Source organism: Neofelis nebulosa, chromosome 17 (assembly GCF_028018385.1).
Source record: "Neofelis nebulosa isolate mNeoNeb1 chromosome 17, mNeoNeb1.pri, whole genome shotgun sequence".
NCBI classification, from domain to species: Eukaryota; Metazoa; Chordata; class Mammalia; order Carnivora; family Felidae; genus Neofelis; species Neofelis nebulosa.
Genome location: NC_080798.1, coordinates 46878948 through 46899863, shown reverse-complemented (window position 1 = coordinate 46899863; position 20916 = coordinate 46878948). Strand labels below are relative to the sequence as shown.

The 20916-nt window shown below is 45.7% G+C and overlaps 1 protein-coding gene across 6 annotated transcripts in view; it reads right to left on the bottom strand.

Annotated features, from left to right (window-relative positions):
- The window catches only part of ZFHX3 (zinc finger homeobox 3), a 250490-nt gene that overhangs the window by 38728 nt on the left and 190846 nt on the right, over positions 1–20916 (bottom strand). For 5 of the 6 annotated variants that reach the window (XR_009255864.1, XM_058707421.1, XM_058707417.1 and 2 more), the window contains one exon: positions 7892–7999. Coding sequence is in view for 5 of the 6 variants with exons in the window: in XM_058707421.1 (XP_058563404.1) it covers positions 7892–7999 (108 nt within the window). In the remaining variant the exon portion in view is untranslated. The remainder of the gene's footprint in view (positions 1–7891; positions 8000–20916) is intronic. The other variant, XM_058707420.1, reaches the window with a different exon arrangement.

Below are 20916 nucleotides of genomic sequence, written 5' to 3'. Positions count from 1 at the left end.
TAGAACGGCTCTTAAAAAATAAAGTCTAGGGGCACCTGGGTGGTTCAGTCGGTTAAGTGTCTGACTTTGGTTCAGGTGACGACCACGTGGTTCATTGAGTTTGTGTTCCACATTGGGCTCTGCACGGAGAGTGCAGAGCTTGCTTGGGATTCTCTCTCTCCTTCTGCCCCACCCCCCACTTGTGAGTGTGCACACGTGCACGCTCGCTCTCTCAAAATAAATAAACTTAAAAAAATAAAGTCTAATATATTAAGCAAACAAACAACAATGAATGAATACCACAAGCTCAGATCATAAAGAGCTCACGATCCTGTTCGACAACTACAGAAAAAGGATCTTCAAGTCTTCTCCAATCTTCATACAATAAGAGAAAGCGATTACGTTATGTGTTCTTTAGCTTTATGATGTGGGGACTATATCCCTGACCCACAAGGCAAATTGGGGTTTGATCACAAATCTGACAACTAGATGTTCACCATCTATGTGCCATACTTCTCTAGTCTGCAAAACACAGAGAACGTCAGGCCAGAAAGTCTGTGGGAGCCTAATGAAAATGCTCGGATATCCCCTGAGAAAGGCACTATGCAATTTTTTTTCTTATATGATGATCATGATTCTAATAACAGAGGTGCTTCCCTCATTGGCACAAATGCTAAAAGTGAAACAAAGCAAGATGATTCACACAGCCACTTTGCAAGAATAATACACTCTAGAAGGTATTCTCAGTAGTGGTGAAAGAATGATTTGCTCCTTAATCTACATTTCCACTACCCTTTATCCATACCTTGATGAGAATTCTCATCACATTATGCCACAGCTATGTGATTATGTATGGCATCCCTTCTCGAAGAAAGTGAGTTCTTTACTTTTCTGCTCATTCCATATCTGCCTTAGTTTATCTTCGCTAATTTTGTTACTACGTGAAAAAATATTTTCTCAACTGATGTGGTCCCTTTCCCCCTCTTACAATTTACAATATAAATTCTCAAAGCCAAGACCTCTGTATTACTGGAATTCAGGCGAGTCCAGATATACACCACACCCTATATCTATTTTTGCTTTCCAACATAAAAATAGTTTGAATGGTTTGTTTCCAATTGTGAGGCAGAATTCTGCCTGCAGTGACTTTAAACAGCCAAGTTATACTGAAAGTGGCCTGGAAAAAAAAAAAAGGGTGGGGAGTGGCAGTGGGGGAGGGGAACAGAGGACTCTGGAAAAGCCCACATAGCTGCACAATTCCCATCCGTGTGTGAAACGTAAAACCAAAAATGGTTTCCGTTGGCAAGAATGTGAACCACAAAGAAGCCATGCGAGCCAGGCTCCCAGCATTCATTCCCTCACACACACCCTACTGCAATGACAAATTTACTTTTGGGTGAGGTAGAAAAATGGAACCAAATGCCAGAAGGACATAGACTTAGGCTGAAATAACTTCTGTGGAGGGTGGTGGTGAAGAATAGCCTGGTTTCCAGCCCAACACAGAGCTGGGATGGGGGAGCCACTCAAAGGTACCCATACGAATCTGCAAGGGCTCCTCCCTGCTGTCATCACACAGGGCTCTGCCAACACAGCATGATGGACCCTAGTCACACAGGACCAGTGTGGTACTCTAACAGCCCACCAAGAAAGGAGGCCTGGTACTGTCTGACCCTCATGGAAAAAGCCTAAGGGGCCCGTGTGAACCCCTTAGGCAGGCTCCTGACCCATGCCATCTCCATTAGTCAGAGACTAGAGGAAATCTAAGTTACCGGCATCCCAACTTTAGAAATGAATATTCTCCAAGTTTCTGCCCTACTGTGGAGTTCCAGAACTGCAAGAACCTATTCAGTCCAAACCTGCCATTTTACAGATTTTGAAACTGAAGACCAGAGACCTAAGGTCGAGCAGCTAATCTTGGCCTTGAGCCCTGGGCTTCTGACTCCTAGCAGGTAAGTGCTTTTCCAAACACATACTGCTTCCTCTCAGCATGTACTTTCTTTTGTCTTAATGGACTCAATTAAAAAAAAAAAAAAAAGGAAAATAAAAAGGTATTTTTTTTCAGCCCCTTTCCACTCTGTCACAGATTACACTTGAGGCACTAAGTTCCCCCATACAATGGCATCCCTATTTATACAAAGCTATAAACAACAGGGAGAATAGGGGGAGGGCTGGTAATAGATTTCCACTAGGATGTGCCTGACCTGCTTTTTTTCAACCTCAGTAATTAGAAAGGCAGTGGGTCTGTAGGAATTATTCATATGCAGCAAGAGCCGTACACTATACATTTATGTTAAACATGTCAAACCCGATTGAAATCATGCCTGCCAGCACCATATTCCATAAACACATTTTTCCCTCACAGTCGCCCAGACCTTGCCGTGCTGCTAATACCTCCTTTAATAGCAATCTTCCATAGATTCAAATCAGGGACGCTCCACTGCACTAATTGCTCTGTGTTAGGTGAGCATCGTGGATTTAAAAAAAAAAAAATTAATAAAATAAAATCCCTTCAAGCCATTCCCCTAGAAAACAACACTCAAACTACAACTCTAACTCAAAATTTTACAAAAATACAGACATGGACATCAGTGGGGGATTGCTGAAGCATTGTCATGTTGTCATTTTCAGTGGAGCTATTGCCCCATCTTTGTTTTTTAAATCACCAACACCCCCTGGTCATCTCGTCTCAAATTAGTTTAACTAGACCCAGTTTAGTGCTCTGTGGCTGGAAACCATGGCGGCTACAGGATTTAAATAACCACCTTACTACGACTCTTTGCCAAGAGTTCAATTTTTTCCCCTAATTATTGGTGATAAAGCATCACATTAATTGTATATCACTTAATTTATAGCAATTAATGGTTGATTGGATAATCACTGCATTAATTATTGTTCAGTTGCTGACACTGGGGGCTCTTCAATCTAGAACACACACTTTTAAATCCATAGCGCTAAAAGAGAAAGAGGGATCGTTTTCATGTTTCAAAAGAGAAAACCACAAAGTTGGACGGTGGAAATTGCTGCGCATTAGAGAAGAGACTCAGCTTCAAAGAACATTCCTGCACCTTCTGTTGGCCCACAAGAGTGCTTTACACTCACCATGAGTAGATGTGACCTCCGGAGGGTTTACCAAGGGCTTGTACATACGTGTACCACCACCTGCCATCATGGAACCCTCACGACCCTCATCACGGAACCCAGGTGTGGTGGTGGGTGTCACCCACCCATGTTTTACAAATGAGATACCCAAGGTTCCAAGAGGCCAAGGTCATTTGCTGAGTGCTGGGCTTCCTGACTCCAAATCTAGAGAGTTCTTTCCACTTCACCAACCTGCTTTTAGACTAAGATGTGGACTGACTAGGAGGCACATTCATGGTGAACAATCCCACTCATTTTGCACATACAGGTGACTCTCATGTTACCATTACTGCTGTACAACTTTAGGAGAATGCTACTGTCCAAACTCAGAATGGAGATGGAAGCAAGATCAAATGATGACACAGAAAAATCCCATTCTTAGAGAGGTGGGACAGAGTGCCTGGTATGAACTCAGGCTCTGGGGCACGTGGGTGGCTCAGTCGGTTAAGCGTCCAACTCTTGATTTTGGCTCAGGTTATCATCTCAAGTTTCGTGGGATAGAGCCCTGCATCAGGCTGTGCACTGATAACATGGAGCCTGCTTGAGATTCTCTGTCTCCCTCGCTCTCTGCCTTCCCCCGCTCATGCACACACACACACACACACACACACACACACACACTCTCACTCTGTCTCTCAAAATAAATAAACTTAAAAAAAAAAGAGAGAGAGAGAGAACTCAGGCTCTGCCCCAAACAGCAGGGCCAGTCTGCAAATCTGAACCTCTCTGTGGGCCTCTTGGCAACCCGCATGAGCTCAGCTCTCCCAGGCTCAGTTTCCTTCCCTGCACAGTGGCAGGGGGGAGAGAGACTTCCCTGCACAGTGGCGGGAGGAGAGAGATAGGGCGGGGTCACTTACAGCATCTCAGAGTGAAGGGTGGGAGCCAAATAACATGTGTAAACATGTGTAGGGCTTCCCAAGTCTCTTTCCCATCGTGGCGCACACAGAAAATGATGGCAAACTACCATCAACAGATGAAGCTACCACTGACCCTGGCCTCAGGAGCCCCCGCCCCACCTGGCTAACTGAAGGGCTGCAGACATCAGCAGCACTTGTGCATCACTCCCGGCATGCATGCTGGAAAGGATAGTTGTGACACACCAGAACAGTGCCTGGCACACACTTAAAAGCTCAGTGTGCCTGTGATGCGTACTTTCAGGGCGAGTTTTAACTCCTTTTGAGTTTCTGTGGCTGCACTGTCCATATTTAAAGAGCCACATTTCGATTCATTACAATTAAACACAATTTAAAATTTGGTTCCTCACGGGCACTAGCCACAATGCAAGTGCTTAACAGCCACAGTGGCTAGTGACTTTTGCATTGTACAGTGTAGACACTGAACATTTTTATCAGCCCAGGAAGTTCCAAGGGACAGCAATGATCTACGGGAACACTGTTCTGATGACTATGGCTGTTCCTAAAAGCCCTGGCTGTTCAGGACTATGTCCCCTGAAAGCAAGACCTGTCATCTCATGGAACTTGCGATCGGTGGCATTCTGCTCGGGGTCCTGCACAGGGAAGGGACCCAGCCACTGACCGTGGGACTGACGCTACAATGATTCAAGTCACTATGTTGCTTGCTTCGTTGCCAACTGAGGTAAAAGACCTGACATCTAAGTAATAGAAACCCAAAGAGGGTGACCAGCGGACACCAAAAAGGAAATCTGGAATCCTAGTCCACCATAAAAATAAATGACTAAAAATTTTTAGTAAAGATTATCCATTCCTGCACAAACCCCAAACTACATAATCAATAGCTGAGAAAATGCCAATTATCCAGGCTCATTTGAAATATTATTAATCTGCACCGTGAGTGGCCACTAATCAACAGTACAAATTGTGAAATCACTATTTATTTATTTGCTGGGAGGAAGCACTCCCCATCACATTTAATCAGATAGGAACAGCTCAATTTGGGGAATAAATGGAACAAACGCAGATTTTTTTTTTTTTTTATAAAACAGTAAGGATCCCAAAGAAAGCTAAGAAGAGGTTGCTGGCACCTGTATTGATTCCAAGATCAAATCGGCTCAAGTACCTTAATAAAGCCTGTCATTACACACTCAGACAACATAGACAAAATTATGTTTCGGGTCAAAAGAGGATCATTTGCAGGAGTCAGGGAAGAATTTTCGCTTCCCTCTTTACTACTACTGCAACTCATAAGGTGTACCTCTGAGTTACTCATCCGTTCCCTCCCTCTGCCTCTCTCCTCTCTGGCTTTTGGAGAAAAAGCACAGCCTGCTGCTTGAATGAATGAATGAATGAATGAGTGAATGAATGAATGAGAAAGTGAGGCCTTATTAAAGATGTTCATTTTTGGGGCACCTGGGTGGCTCAGTCAGTTAAATGTCTGACTTCGACTCAGGTTGTGATCTCACACTTCACATGAGTTTGAGCCCTGTGTCGGGCTCTGTGCTGACAGCTTAGAGCCTGGATCCTGCTTCGGATTCTGTCTCTCTCTCAAAAATAAACAAACATTAAAAAATTTTTTTTTAAAAAAGCACGTTCAGTTTTACGGTGCTCCTCATTGCCTAGCGGGTCCACTAGCTTGGTGTAGACACACACCCACTGAATTTATAAACACTCTGAATGTCATTTAATTGAACAACGCTTGCCCTAAACCAGCGTAAGAATTAGAGAAGCCCAGACCAAGTGTTTGGGACAGCCTGGCGCACAGCAGGAATCCTGCACGTGGCAGTTACTTTTTGTTGTTTACTGTGTCCGTAGCACACAGAATGCAGGAAACACACACCAAATATTGTCTGCACAATCCTCCTAAGTTCTCATATGTTGTTCCCCCTCAGCTTCTCAAAATTCCTAGCAGCCACATGCTTCCTGGCAAGAGTTTCACATTCACATGAAAGGACCTGAAGAAAAACTGTACTAGCTTTCCTCATCTTATTTATCTAAATTATTAAAACAACAACAACAACAACAACAACAACAACAACAACAACAACCACCTGCCTAATCTAAAGCTTCCTGCTTTCCAGGTAGTGTTCTAAGATTCCCATATTCAAACAATCCTCACAGAGATCCTAGGGAAAGTAGGCACTATTTTTAATCTCCGTCTCACGCGAGGAAACTGAGGCACAGAAAGGTTAAGGTCACATAACTAGTAAGTGGCAGAGCCAGGATTAGAAGCCAGGGACCCAAATTGTGAGAACAAAGGACAGATGGTGTGGAAGGTGACTGGGCCTTCCAACTGTGCGTGTGAAATCCTCTTCCCCGGTTCACCTCTGAGCAGGTACGTTTAACTGCTGTCTGCAAAGCCCATGTACATCTCGCCCGAACAGCGCAGCAGAAACTGGGATCTTGGTCTGTGCAAAGCAACACCAGACAATCCTCTGCAGTCGAGGCCCTGGAGAACAGACATCCGTGCCCTGCCTCCCCGTCTGCCCTTGCAACTCTTCCCAGGGTGCTCGGCCCCCTCCCTCAGCGCCTCTGGAGCGCAGGCCCCTGGCCGCCACAGAGTCCGGCTCGAAAGGGGACGATGAGCAGGATGGACACTGAAGTCCACCCAGCGTGCCCGTTCACCCACTCTGCTGGGTCCTGTTGCTGTGCCCCAGGAAACACTGTAGAGGCACATCGCCTATTCCGCCCCCTCCCTCCTCAAATTTGGAAGCTGTTAAGCTGCCTCTCAAATTTCTCTTTTACAGACTGAATAGCCCCAATTTCTTCAGCCTCTTTTCAGAGGCAATATTTCTCAGCTTTCAGTCATTTTCATGGCTCTCCCTGGCCTCTCTCCAAGATTCTGTATCTTGTTTAAATAGTGAAGGCCAACACTGAACATGATTTAAGAACAGCCGTGCCTGGAAAAGTAACAAAGGCCCAACCAATACAGATTCCAGAAGGTAAATATTTTCTCGAAAAAATACAAAGTATTACAATATTAATAACAAAAGGCCTTAAGAATTAGGTTGACCAAATAAAATAATTTCTGTTCCCTGTCATATCATTTCCTCTAATAACTGTGGTGGTTTCTGGGAGACTTATCTGTCCTGAGAAGTCTTCTCAGAAACAACTTTGCTACTTCTCAAAACACCCAAGCTTTTCTTCTCAGTCTCTGCTCTTCTTTCCTCCAATACAGCAACCCCATCATCACGAGAGATGCCTGTTCCCCTTCTCACAACATCAAGTTTTCCAGAAATAGCACTTCCTTTCCTGACTTCAACTTCTTCTGCTTTTGGTAACATGTCCTTCTGCCTGGCTTCACTGCCTGCCCCACTCTGGGTGCATTTCAGGGGGTGGGCACTGGCCCTGGGGACAAGGTAGGACACAAAATGTGCAGAGCCCATCCAGGCCCCTGAATGCAAGACGGAGCCCACCCTTCACTGCTGACCCCTCAGAGTTTTGGGAGTGATCCCAGTCAAGGTCTGCAGGACAAAGCCTTCCACTGGGCCTAGGGGCAGGAGGACTAGGGGACTGGACCTTCCATGGAGGAAGAGTCACATCGAGGACAAAGCAACACTGGAGAAATGTGACCTCAAAAACACAGAAGCCCCTGGCACAGAGCCAGACACCTGGATGCTCAATAAACAAGCTGGCTCTTGGGCCATTTAAAGAAAAAGCTTTAAAAATTCTTCAATACAACCAGACAGAAGGAGAATGATGCTGACCATTCAAAAAAACAAAACCCAAATCCTTCTCTCGCTGCACAGAGCCAACACAGTTTTTCTGGACACATTAAGGATGCATCTGTTCCCTGACCCGTCGGCCCCGTCTTCCAGGAGACACAGATGTCAGGGCCCTGAGGGCAGCGCACATGCTACCTGTCCACTTGCTCTGGTCTTTCTCGCCTCCACTCTCCTGGTCTTTAGCAAGCTCCTCTGGGTCAGCAGGCGCTTCACTGGGCCCTTCAACATCTTCAATGGCTTCTTCTGAAACAGAAGAAAAGCAAAATGTCAAGGATCAAAAGTAGACAGAAGATGAAGGATTCTTGGCTCCTACTCCAAAGAATCACCAAGCACAGCACACAGAGGCCAACGACTGTGCCTCCTCTCTCCGTATGGCCCTCAAGAGGCTGACTGCACTCCGGATGTGCTGAGGTCTAGGGAAGCAAGTGGGGCCTTCCCTTTCCTACTCACTGGCAAGAGAATGACTCGCTCTAGACATGGGGACATTAGGTATTACTCTCAATCCTGTTGAAGAAATAACTCCATCTAAATGCCTTAAGTTGCATGTGTCTTTTCCACCCGAAAATGCAAAACAGGAACCACATGGTAGCTCTTGCTTGGCTCCAGTGGCAAGGTGCTAGATTCGTAGAGAAAGGGGGAAAAATTGTAACAGAATCATTATTTTCCTTTTGAAGTCAGTCCATTCTTTACCCACCAATGGTTTAAAACTAGCCATGGAAATTCTCTCCAGCTCAACACACAATGCTTTGATAGAGACAGAAGAATGGTCATTTCAAACACAAGGTTACTCAAGTCGGGAGGAAGAAGAGAGATTTCTAAATGCTGAGGCAAAGGAAGCGAGACATTTCTCTCTTACTTTCCTGGCCCTCAGGATCATTATCCAAAACATTCATTAAGAATGGATTAAACGAGGGACACATGACTGGCTCCCTCTGTGGAGCAGCCGGATCTCGAGGTCGTGAGTTCGAGCCCATGTTGGGTGTAGACATTACTTAAAAAGAAAAAAAGAATAGGCTAAATGAATGAATAAGGCAGGCAAAGCAAACGGAGGTGGGTGAACGACAAAATTATTAGCAGATTTTGAAGAGCAAACCTTCCTAGGTATAGAAACATGAGAACCTGGCTGCCCACATTAATCACTGGGGTTGGCACTAGACTGGGTGCACAGGGACTAGGTACTGGATTTGGGGCTCAGACCAAGGTCACCCTAGGTCCCTGGAGGCATGACCCTGCTTTTCAATGTTTCAAGGTGTTACCTTCCCCAAACCTCCAGAAAATAGCTTCTAAATTTCATCACACAAAGGAAGTAAAAGGAATTAAAAGTAAATTGACCCCAGAAGCTTTATAAAGCACTTGAGGAAGAAAGTATCTGTTTAGAGTCAGATTTTCCTAATTCTTCCCAAAAAGACAATGGAAGTCCGAGGAATGGAAAACTGAATGAGGAGTCAGGGAACATTATTTCTTCATTACCACCAAAAGGGCATTTATGAGGCAGTCATGAGGAACACAAATGAAATAAGATAGTGCTTATTTTCATCTGCAAATAATAGGCCTCCTTATGTAATTTCCATGTCTCCTTTGGTCATACTGCATAGGCAAGGTAACATCAAGTCTCCCCATACCCACTCTTAGTTCAAACAGAGAAAAATCAAGCAACCATGGTTTGAAGTCAATCTGATATACAGTGCCATATTAATACTGTACATCGTGTAGGAGAGAAAAAAATTTACATACAAGCATTATTAGAGAATAACACGTAAATTACACAGTATGACAGATGCACTGTGTCCGGGCAGAATGTCCAATGCACTTTTTTACACTTTTGATAAAACTGTTCAACACTGTGATTATAAAATTCATCTTTGAATGGTGATACTAGAATTCAGTCAATCAATCTTAAATTGGGTCTACCCAAAGGAGCTAAGGTTCTTAAAATATACTCATTTGTCCCAGTACATGCTGTGATACAAACTATGTCTAGTAATGTAGACATTAATCAAATTTGATTATGAAGAGATGGCTGAATGGCCCCTCCTCTCCATCACACACACACTTCACCTTTGATGTAGACAATCTGACATCTAGCAAATAGACAAAACCCTGATGTGGTGAACAGTGCCTGAAGTGCTTCTCTACAGAAGAAGGAACGAATCTGCCCACTGGGAGGCACCTCCAAAGGCCAGCACCCTTCTCCTCACCATCATGTGCGCTGCAGCCATCCAAGCAGAGAGTTAAGAACTCACGGTCACTCTGGCACTGACCCCACTTCTTTAGCCTCTCCAAACACATCTTATTCAGAAGACAGAGGGTGTGAAGAATAAGCACATTGTTGATGCACTGAACAAGGAAACCGCACAGTGCTTTGTGAATACTCCTGGAGCCCTCATTCTCTAAGCCTCAGTTCTTTGCTTTCTTCCCTCCCTATCCTACTACAAGGAGAAAAGTGAAGGCAGCTAAATTCCACTGGGAAGCTAGAAGGCAGAGGTTAATTCAGGAACTTATTTTGTTTCTCTTTTCCTCCCTCCACCTTTTTTTTTTTAAGATTTAAAAATCAAATCCTCTGCTTTTTCAGCTCCTACTATCATTTGTCACTCATTCACTAACAGGCTGTTATATGCTTGGTGGAAGAAGAAATGATTAAGAAACTCCTCGAAGAAGTTATTAGGAAACAGCTTCCTTTGCAAGAGGACCAGTGTCACCCCCAGCGGAAAACCAGGTCCCATTCAGCTGAGCAGGCACTTCACTGCAGTTCCACCTATGACCTACAGGTGTCGCCCTCTGCATGGCGAGGCCAGGAAGGGCAGCTAGCTGCAGGAAGCAGACACCGTCTGGGCCGCCCAACCTGAGCATGTGGAAATAATATACGTCTTCAAGTGAACTGTCTGGTCCTGGGGAAATAAAATAGGACATTCATAAGCAGTTACACCATCTGTCTTTATACCATCATCATCAACAGCAAGAAGAAAAATAGCTCTTTAAAATGGATGAAAGCCCAGGCTGACAGTAACCAGAAAACTGTGAGCTCTGAATACCAATAAAGCCAGAAAAATGATTAAAAAACAGAGATACAAAGTACGAATTTGTCTGGACAGCTCAGACCCACAATGCTTTGCAGGCAGGGTCTGTTTGATTGGTTACGAAAGCCCAAAGAAAGCCCACTCACTAAGACCCAGGCCTCACCTCGTCCCCCTGCACTGGAACCACATGGGGGACCAGGGGCACGATGGCATCCAGCGTTTTAACAGAGAGCTGTATCCACACTCCGCGCTGCTGGCACTGGTTATCCAGCCTGTATTCCCTTTAGGAATGTGTATTTGACACCCACGCATTGACGGAGCATGGGGTTGGGGGCAGGGGGTGGCAGTTTCTCACAGATCACAGATTGCATTTTCCACCCGTGAGCTCAGTGGCAAAGGGCCGGGGTCATTACAGGCGTCGATGTTTTAAATATATATATAATACCAGCTACTGACAGATGGTGGGAACAAGTGAAGACTTGAAGGGCTGACGATCTGGTTTTATCTGGAAAATCCTGTCTTTCCCTCCGATGACGAAGTTGCTGCCCTTCTCTAAGATACCCAGCAGCCACTTTGCCATGTTTAAGGCTGCAACAGACAAATCAAAACCATCTATTCTCCAAGAGTCTAGCGGTATTTCAGAACCAAGCAGAACACCCCAGGAATGTTTTTTCAAGGGCAGAGCCAGGACCTGGGTAAGGAGGTCATCTCTGCTCCCTGCGCCCCCCCACCCCCATTCCTGCCAGGGGGCAGCAGGCCCAGCGCAACCCAGACAGAACGTCTGCTTTTCAGAAGACTTCAGAGAAGGTGCTTCTAAACCCGCTACAGCAGAAAGCGACTTGGATGGATACACCCCACAGTGGCCCTCAAACCGAGGCACCCCTCCTATGTGAATGTATTTTCATGTTAAACGGCTAGGAAAACACAAGCAAATCTTGAATAACTGCGAAGTCTTCCTGGTATCTCTTCTGCCTTCAAACTCCACATAAAACTTCAGCCTCCATCGGCTGAAGGTCTTTAAAAAAAAATCTATTTCCATCACTACCTCCTTTTGACAATGGCTTCTCCCAGACAGCACTTACTAGCACTCGGGCCAAACCCAGCCCTGCTCATTCATGTCTCCTGGCTAAGGACAGAGCCCTCAGGTGTAAGAATTTCAGCAGCTACATATATTCTAAGAGGGAAGGGTTCTTGGGGGCAGCTAAGGTTTTTGAGGCGATGATGCTGCAGCTCCAGAAAGTTCCCCTTCAGTCAGGGTGGTTTTGCTTACCACAAATGCGAACGGTTGTCTTAACACACCTTCTACGTATCATGTTGGCGAAGGTGACTGCGAGATTCCCCGGCTTAGGGTGAAACCTGCTCCCAGAGGAGGTGTGCGTGCCAAGTGGCAGCCCCGTGGAGATTTGCAACAATTTTATGAACAACCTGGAAACGGGTATGTGAAAGGAGCACCGGGCAGAAGCAAGCACAGAGGTGGCATCATCATACAGTCTGCACTCACCCCGGCCGCATGCACTTCCCAAATGTGATACCCGAGAAAACTTGCCAGTTGCCCCCAAAACCAATACCGTTCACCAAATAACTGGGGCCGGGAGCTGCGTCCACTGGGTGTTTTTTACCAATTGCTTACAGACTTGAAGGAAGGGGAGTCAATCAATGGCTAAGACTAGTCCCTCTGTTCCTAACTCTTAACAGGATAATGTAGAACAATTCAAACCTTCCCCCAAACCTGACAAAGTTCCCAATAGTGCCTCACTGTGACAGAATTTTGGAAATTCTCCTAAGAATCAGGGTGTCTGTACCCAAGGCTCTCAGGCGATCACGTTACTTAAATAATACAACAATCTGGGATCCCTGAAGAATGAAACTGTTCTTTCCTTTTTCTTTGGGGTGAGCCATATTTGAGGGTGGGGGTGAAATAAAGTGCATTTGCCTGTCGGCAGGCTCAAGAGCTGAGAAACATTAGCTGTCATGAACCACAATCAAATCAGGTTTGAAATATTTAGCAGTGGCTTGGAAAATGCGGTGGTGCAGCTCTGACAGGCGAGATGTGCACAGACACCCACTTTCCATTATAATGGAAATATCAGGCCTGTTCTGAATATGTATAACCCAGAAAAATGTATTGATTTTTCATTCGGCATTAAAAAAAATGAAATAGCCTGCAGCTGTCAAAAGCCTTTTGTTAAAAGCTCATCTTTCCTGGAATGAGGTTTACCAGAAACAAGTTTTAATTGTATATAGGACCTCTTCTTTGAAAAACAAAATAACCAATCTGCCTACTTTGAAGATAGGGTTAAAGCTTTTCCTTTCTCCACTTTCAACCTAATTAACCAAGGACAACCGCGAAGCAAGCAAGGCCTGCAACATGAGGGCCAGCAGGAGTACCACGGAAGGTGGCAGCCACTTAGGCTGGGATCTCTCTTGGCGGAGAGCAGGAGGGACTCCATGACTGTGTCTTGTCTTCTTATTTCTGTAACTCGTGTGCAGGTGCTGGACCCTGTGGCCATTGACTCGGCGTAGGACACTGTGGCCAATCTGCTGTCTTTTTGCAAGGTTGGTTGGTACAATTGGAAAACAAGGGCAGAACCCTCCAGCGTACCCAATCCTCTTGGCCTTTTGTTATCCACAAGAAACCTCTACTGGCTGTATATACTCTACAGAACATGCATGCTTTCTTTTGCAAACACAGGTCAAATCAAATGCCACTATGTAAAAGAGGACTGCTAAGGTCTACACCACTTGTTTCTAATAAGATCTAGCATGTTAAAATTCTGCTAAAACAGTAACTTGTAACAGGATGTGATTGACAATGCTGACGGACATCCAACCGTGCTGCTCCCAGCTCTTCACCCCTAGTCTTGTCTTGCCTCTCAAAGCCAAGGAAGAAGAGGTAAATGGCAGCAACGTTCCTAACTATGCCGTTCTCCCTCTGTGCCATTTTGGTGAGTGGGATCTCACTGAATGGTGACCACGGGGCCTACCAGCAGGTGATTCTCCATGTGCCCCAGGCTTATTCCCAAATCCACAGAACACCCAGATACAGGATGCAGCAATCCATTCTGCATCATTCCCAAACATATTTCCTCAAACATTTATTCCATGGTTTTATTCCAATGGTATCTTTCCAGGCCTGACGGTGTGGCTGGAAACTGCACAAGACACAGCTTCGAGTGATGAGGTTTTCTGGTTGACAAATACCGCAGCCCCAGAACATTTCCCCCCTTAGATCAAGGTGGTTTTGCTTACCACAAATGCATATCGTTCTCTTAACACACCTTATACTTAGCGTATTGATAAAGGTGACTGCATGTTTTCATGCGGACACATGGAACAGGAAGCGTAAAACCTCCTTCAAAGTTCTTTGTGGGTAATCACCTAAGTATTACTTTTAATTGCAGGCAAAATGTGTCCATTCCATTTTCTACATCTTAACAGGATACTGAGGGAAATACCAAATCACCAGATGAAGGGTCCAGAAATCCATACTGACACTGGCAAGTGCAACATTTTGAAATATAACCCATCACAGTCCAGGCAGGAAAGCTTAAAGGGGCAAAGAATGAGGGTGAGGGGGTACAGCAGGCCCCCAGGGGCTTCGAGGCTGGAGCATTCATTTATTCACCTTCTCAAGAGAAGATTCCCTTTCTTTTCCAGCCAACATCAGAACTCCAGTGCAGTAGCAGAGCCCAAGGTGAAAAGTAGGCTCCCCACACAGACAACGGGCAAACGGGCCTCCCGCACTCCTGCCTGCCCAGGCCTCCCTGAGGTCCCTGCCTTGCACAGGATGTAAAGGACAGAGCACCCTCCTGGCGGCCCTTGTCTTCACATCATCCATTTGCTTACCACCCTAAGCTCCGAGCCAGGCCAGGCCATCCTGCCAAGGACCCTTCTCTACCAACTGGGGAGAGCTATCGGGGTGGGGACAGCCTGGTGCTGCTGCGGGGAATGTGCCCACCCTGGTCCCTTTTTAAAAAATAATGTGGCCAAAGCGCTAGCTGGTTGTTTTAAACAAAACTGCCTTCTAAAGGTGACATTTCTACACGTGGACGTCACTCCCCTGAGACAAAGGGGGATGTGAGCAGTAGAGGAAGTGGAGGATGCGCTCCACTGGAGATACACTCCCTTTCCCCCCAGGGATGAGCACAAATCCTTTAAGTGATCATTTTCCCACAAGAATTCTTTTGACCACTAGGTGTTCACTTACCAAATACACCTGGGGCCGCAGGGCCTGGAGTTTCTGGACAGAGCCTGGAAGGTGGCGGGGGGCCAGCCAGCCTTTCAAGAGGGGCTTCAGGAGAAGCTCTGCAGGAAAACCCAGTGCTGGAGGACCTCGGCCTCCTCACTGCTCCACCCTTGACCCTGTTTCCCTGGCCACCGCCCCCACGACCCTGCCTTCTGGCAGCAGGCTAAAAGAATCAACGCTCTGAAGGCAACTCCGGGTATTATTAAAATGAATAATTGGAGAATAGAGACCATTTATGCTTTTGTATATTTGAAGATCGTGCCACTGTTTATAGAAACAAGAAAAATGGGGATTGTGTGGCAGGAGGGAGGCTGGGGAGGCCGGGCATGCTGCAGCCCTGCGCAGCCCCTGCTGGGTAGAGCAAGGTCAGCAGCAACAAGGACGCAAGCCTGGGGGAGGCTCTCCCTTTGCTTCTTACTTAACTTCACCTCCACCTTGCGCACTGACAGGAGAGCACGTTTTATGGGTCCATCGCTGCCAGGGCCTGTTTAGGCCTCCCAGAGAAAATTTCCCCTCTTTGAGCTGTTCTCCTAAGCAAACGGCACACAGAAAGCCAGAGCACAAAGTGAAAAATGCTGCCGTTGTGTGGCGAGGGACAGGTCCTGCCATTTTCCCTCTCCTGGGCGAGGCCACTTGGTCAATCGGAACAGTCTGTCAAAACCGCGCTAAAATTAAGGGGGTGGGTGGGGGTCAAGGGAGGAGAAAAAGGGAGGAACCGCCTACAGCCAGGATTGCAACAAGTTCCATTTATCTGTGTTCTTAGCAAAAGCACCTGGGCTGCCCCCTGCAGAAACGCAGAAAAGGATAAAAGCCAATGTGCGGTGACAGAGCACAACGGAACTAAATATGTCCGCTGACTCGCCTGGTGGCTATTCACAGGAAGAGTTTGCTTTCTTGCTTTTCTTTTCTTTTCTTTTCTTTTCTTTTCTTTCTTTCTTTTTTTTTTTTTAATAACTGAAAAATGTGAGTTCCAGTTTGTAAAACACAAACCCAACCCTGAAATGGTTTCGGAATCCACACTCCACGGGAAATCCAGCTCTGTCCCAGAACTCTGAGGAAACTGAATTCAGCAGGGATTAGCTCCCCTGATTTCTCCAGGGCCAGGACTGGCGCTTTGCTTCCACACATGAAATGTAAAAAAGGGCAAATTCCCTGAGCATGTTTGTAGCGGAGCGTGATGGGATTGTGTTGTCATTTATGGGAAATAATCGCAGACCCATCTCTCCCCTTCTCCCCCCCCCCCCCCATTTTCCAGTCCAAATAACCATGAAAAATTACACTTCAATGTCAGGGCGACGACAAAGGAGGCGCGCTCTCTGGGAGCTCAGCGGATTTGCAGGGGTTTTTCCTTTCTTTGGACAAAAACTACCTTCAATTGTACTTCATTTAAAACATGATCTAACAAATGCATTTTGACAAGTTCCTTTCTCTTTTTCTCCCTTCTTTCAAACAGTATTTTGCACAGTTTAACCTCACACCAAACTGGAATGTTCTGGAAAGAAGAGGCATGCAAAATAGAAGGTTCTTGAAACCAAGAAGGGTGTTTTATTTCCCCCTCTGTTAAAAACAAAGTAGTAGAGGAAAATAATGAGTCTAACTCAGTATGCTACTGAGAATGAGCGGGGGGAGGGGACAGAGTAAGTCACAGGGTCTTAACAACAGACTATTTGATGGGCAAAGGTGAAAAAAGCCAAGGTTAGTAAAAAGAGGAAGGCTTTGATGGAGGAAGAAGGGGACTCAGAGGTTTGCTCTTCGGAACAGACTATCTTGTGGACTTGGAAGCACCATCTAAGGCATCTGGAAGTACAGTCAGAAGTGGGAACATCCTCACATGGGATGAGGCGGGGAGGTCCCACTTCCCTCCTAGTCCCCCTCCTCTACAGAAAAGGACATTTTTCACCCAAACAGATCTGCCTGAAAGCTTTTTACCATTCCAGGTGTGAGACATAAGCAGTCCCTACAAGCATCTGTCTTTCAGTAACACTCTGCTTGAAATAAACACTGCCAGGCTTCCATGGCTGGAGAGGAGAAGACAGGATAGATAAACACACATGAGTGATAGAAAGAGTGTAAATAAAAAAAAATTAACAGTTTCCACTAAAAAGACTGAAACCACCCTTCTGAGTTGAAACTCACTTGGCTTGTCAGGGAGAGATCTTATGCTTAAAGCAAAAAAAAAAAAAAAAAAAAAAAAAAAAAAAAGAAAGAAAGAAAGAAAAAAACAAATTCCTATTTATTTTTAATTGGAAAATGTTGGAAATACACGAGTGAAAAAAATGTCAAGGAAGGCTTGTAAGTGTACTTAAGCATCTATATACAAATGAAGGTGTGTGGGAAACGAACAGGATGTACCAGGAGTGGTATTAGATGATGGTGATTAGAACCTAATGGGTGTAAGTGAGACCTTGTGGGATGGCTCTTGTACTGGGAATGTCAAACGCTGAAGGATGCTATCTGTACAGGAATGACAGCAAGGAAACGAAAGGCAGAAGGGTGGCTGGACAGGCCCAAGGTGTTTATGACAGTGGGGAGATGTGATTTGACAGTGTCCAAAGGAATGATGGAATATTTGGGGCGAAGATATGCAAAAAAGAAAACTGAAAGACAAACAGGTAAGTATCTTGTTCCTGGCCATCAAAACAAACAGCACACCATCAAGACAATACGAAGCCATGACTCCAGGAGTCTAAGTCACAGACCAAAACGAATGAGGGGCTGAATTCCCAGCCTGTTGATGGCCTCAATCTTAATGCTCACAGTGTCCAAAGGGCCTGCAGCCTATTGAGAAATCAGCCTTGGCCCCTGTGAAGCACAGGGTGCTTGCAGAAATAGTAGTGTGCTCCCACCCGAGGACAGGAGAGTGATGGACTGCCTGTCAGTGAACTTCACTTTGCATGATCATCAGCCACTTATGTGCACAGCTGGTAAAACAAGCTGATTCATAAAAATAAAGCACAAACAAAGGCTGACACTTTCCAAACCAAATGCAGGAAACAGACGTCAGGCCAACTTCAGGCAACCCGGCACCCAAGAAAGCACCGGCTAAACCTGTTCTTCCTTGGACAGACCTGCACGTGCACAAAGGTCACCGCAGGTGTTAACGGCACTGCCAGCTGCAGAGTCTAATGCTACCGACACTTATGAACCCTGGAGATGGCCCAGGCCTGGGTCTTTAGGTGCCTACCACGCATACATTGCCTGGTACAAGTGGAGAAGGGCCTGCCTCTGCCAGAAGCATTTACGGTCACACCTGAGACATTTAAGGATGTGTCTACACTTGGAAAGTAAAAAACTGGGCCATTCTCCAAAACCATCAAGTCCCCAAGCACACTTCAGTCTGAAACAACCAGGCAGCAGCAGCAGCATGTTTGTGCTAACATTTCCTCGGAAACTGCAAGGAAAGTGAAGCAGGAAGCTGAGGTACAGAGAAAATCCAAGGGTTTATGTTCAAAAGCTTTCCTGCATCCACGTGAGAAAAAGCAGATGGGACTGCTAAGTTGTCATTTTTAACATGCACCTTGCACAGCTCTTCTGTGCCCAAAGGGAGAAAGAAAATTCTTGGATCTTCCTCCTCTTTTTGAGTAACTTCCAAAGTTATGCCAGTGGTTGAATACAAAACCTCTGCATTTTTAAACTTTGGATATTACAAAATACCCCCACCAGCAGCACACCAGCCCTTTCATGGTGATTTTGGCTATGGTAACCCATCTCCAAATCTTCAGAGCTACTAACTGTGTTTTACCCTCAGTCTCAGGATTGGGTCCCTCTACTCAGCCTTCCCTCCTGTGAGAGGTGTCTTCCACCTAAGAACAGGCTAGTATCCCCGAAAGGGAATGCAGTCCATTACGCACTCCAAGTTAACACTGTAATGGTATCTTTAAAAATTTTTTTGAATGTTTATATTTGTTATTTTTGAGACAGAGAGAGACAGAGCATGAGCGGAGGAGGAGCAGAGAGAGAGGGAGACACAGAATCCGAAGGAGGCTCCAAGCTCTTAGTTGTCAGCACAGAGCCCGACGCAGGGCTGAACCGCTAGACCATGACCTGAGCTGAAGTCGGATACTCAAACGACTAAGCCACCCAGGCACCCCGTGTAATGCATCTTAAAGCCCAAAAATGCAGTCATAATCATCAAGACAAACGATTCAATAAAAGAACTTAAATTCTAGACTCTTTAATAGCGGGAACAATTGAAAACAACCAATACGTGAAACTAAAGAGAAAGAAAACATCTCCATGAGATGAGAAGGTCATCAAGGATCTGAGCAGAAAGTAACTGGTACTTGGGACAGTTAGGAATAAGGGATCTGGAGAAACTGACAGCACACAGTCATACTTTATGGAAATAATTTTGGATGTCTACACTGTTCTGTGTACATGCTGCACCTGGAAAAATTACTAGAAGCTCTTGTCAGGGAATACCTTACGTCGGAACTGTCCCCACACTTCCAGAAGCAGACAACTCTTTCTAAGGGAATATGAACCCCGGGCAGAGACAGAATATGGAAGTAAAGCCTGCAACAAGTCAATGGTTTTGCTTCACTTTGTAAGGCCAAGAATGATGGCAAGGAAGGTAAGAAGCAATGAAAAAACTAGTTAAAAGGCAATACAATCTTGAAGATGAGACTGCCCAATGATTAGGAAGAGAAAAAGTGAATGAGTTCTCACTTACCAAGCAACAATTTTAAATACAAAAAGTAAGAAGAGGAGGGGAAATAAGAGGATTTAGACAGTCATCAAAGAGCAACTTTCCAAAAAAAAAAAAAAAAAGTTTGCATCTTTAAATTCAGCATCTACGATGGCAGGTGGGGGAAAGGTCAATTTCTGTCTGAAGAGAGTCTATGAATTGACTCACCTACTGGAAAATTCTGGTGACAAGTATGGAAGAGAAGCACGCAAACAGATTTAGGAGAGAGAGATACTGGCTGTTTGCAGAAACTCAGTCATCAGAGGGACCGGCCTTTGTTTTGAGGGATTTGGGGGAGCGGACAACAAGCACTTTGATTCTGTAGACCAGGAGACCAGGACCTGGAGAGGGGTGGGGGGCTGGATGTCCCCAGGGCGAGGAAATCCAAAGGAGGATGAAGGGGACAGGTGGTCACATGCTGCTCCAATGGCCAGCCGGGCAAAGAAACCAACAAAGTCCCATGGAAAAGCTCTGACGTTGAGGCAAGTGGTACAGCTGCTCAGAGCAAGACCTAGTTTTTCTTGACATTCTGAGACAAAAGACATAATAGCAAGGATAAAAATGGGCTCGCCAAGACCTCAACAAACCGAAAACCATCTCCTAAGAACCCAGATATCCGTGTATTTAGGCAAGTGGTATCCTGTTAACTTCCTGCCCAGTGGCAACGTGGTACCCAAAATAAAACCGTCACGTTTAAAGACAGAACGAGCCATGGCTCTGGCGCAATGCAGCCCGCCCACCTCGCTCTTTCATCCTTACACACATAAACACACGTATGCTCTCTCGTTCCTGCTTTCTCCCTCTCTCCCTTCTTGCTCTTTCTGGAAAGGGGGTGTCCCAAAAGGATTCCTCCCGAATGGCTGGGAGCAGAGCCCATCAGAGAGCTTCTAGATCAGGGTGAGGTCCAAGGGGCCGGTGCAGCCCCTGGTCCCTGCTGCAGAGAACCAGCAAAAGCCAAGTAATTGCTTTTTCCCCTTCCACTAATAAGCTTTTCAGTGGAGGAAGAATTCAGCTTCCTGTAGTCAACAGACCCTTTTTTCCCTGCCTCTCCTCGCTCCAAATAATCTAAAGTGACTGCAATTTCAGTCCTGGCTCTCTAGCATTCAGCTCCACCGGCTGAGGTCAGAAGGTGTCAAGTGAGGGCTCTCTACTTCTTTTCTACTCTGCCTTCACTCCACCCATGCTTCTTTGTAACTGAGGCAACCTGCCT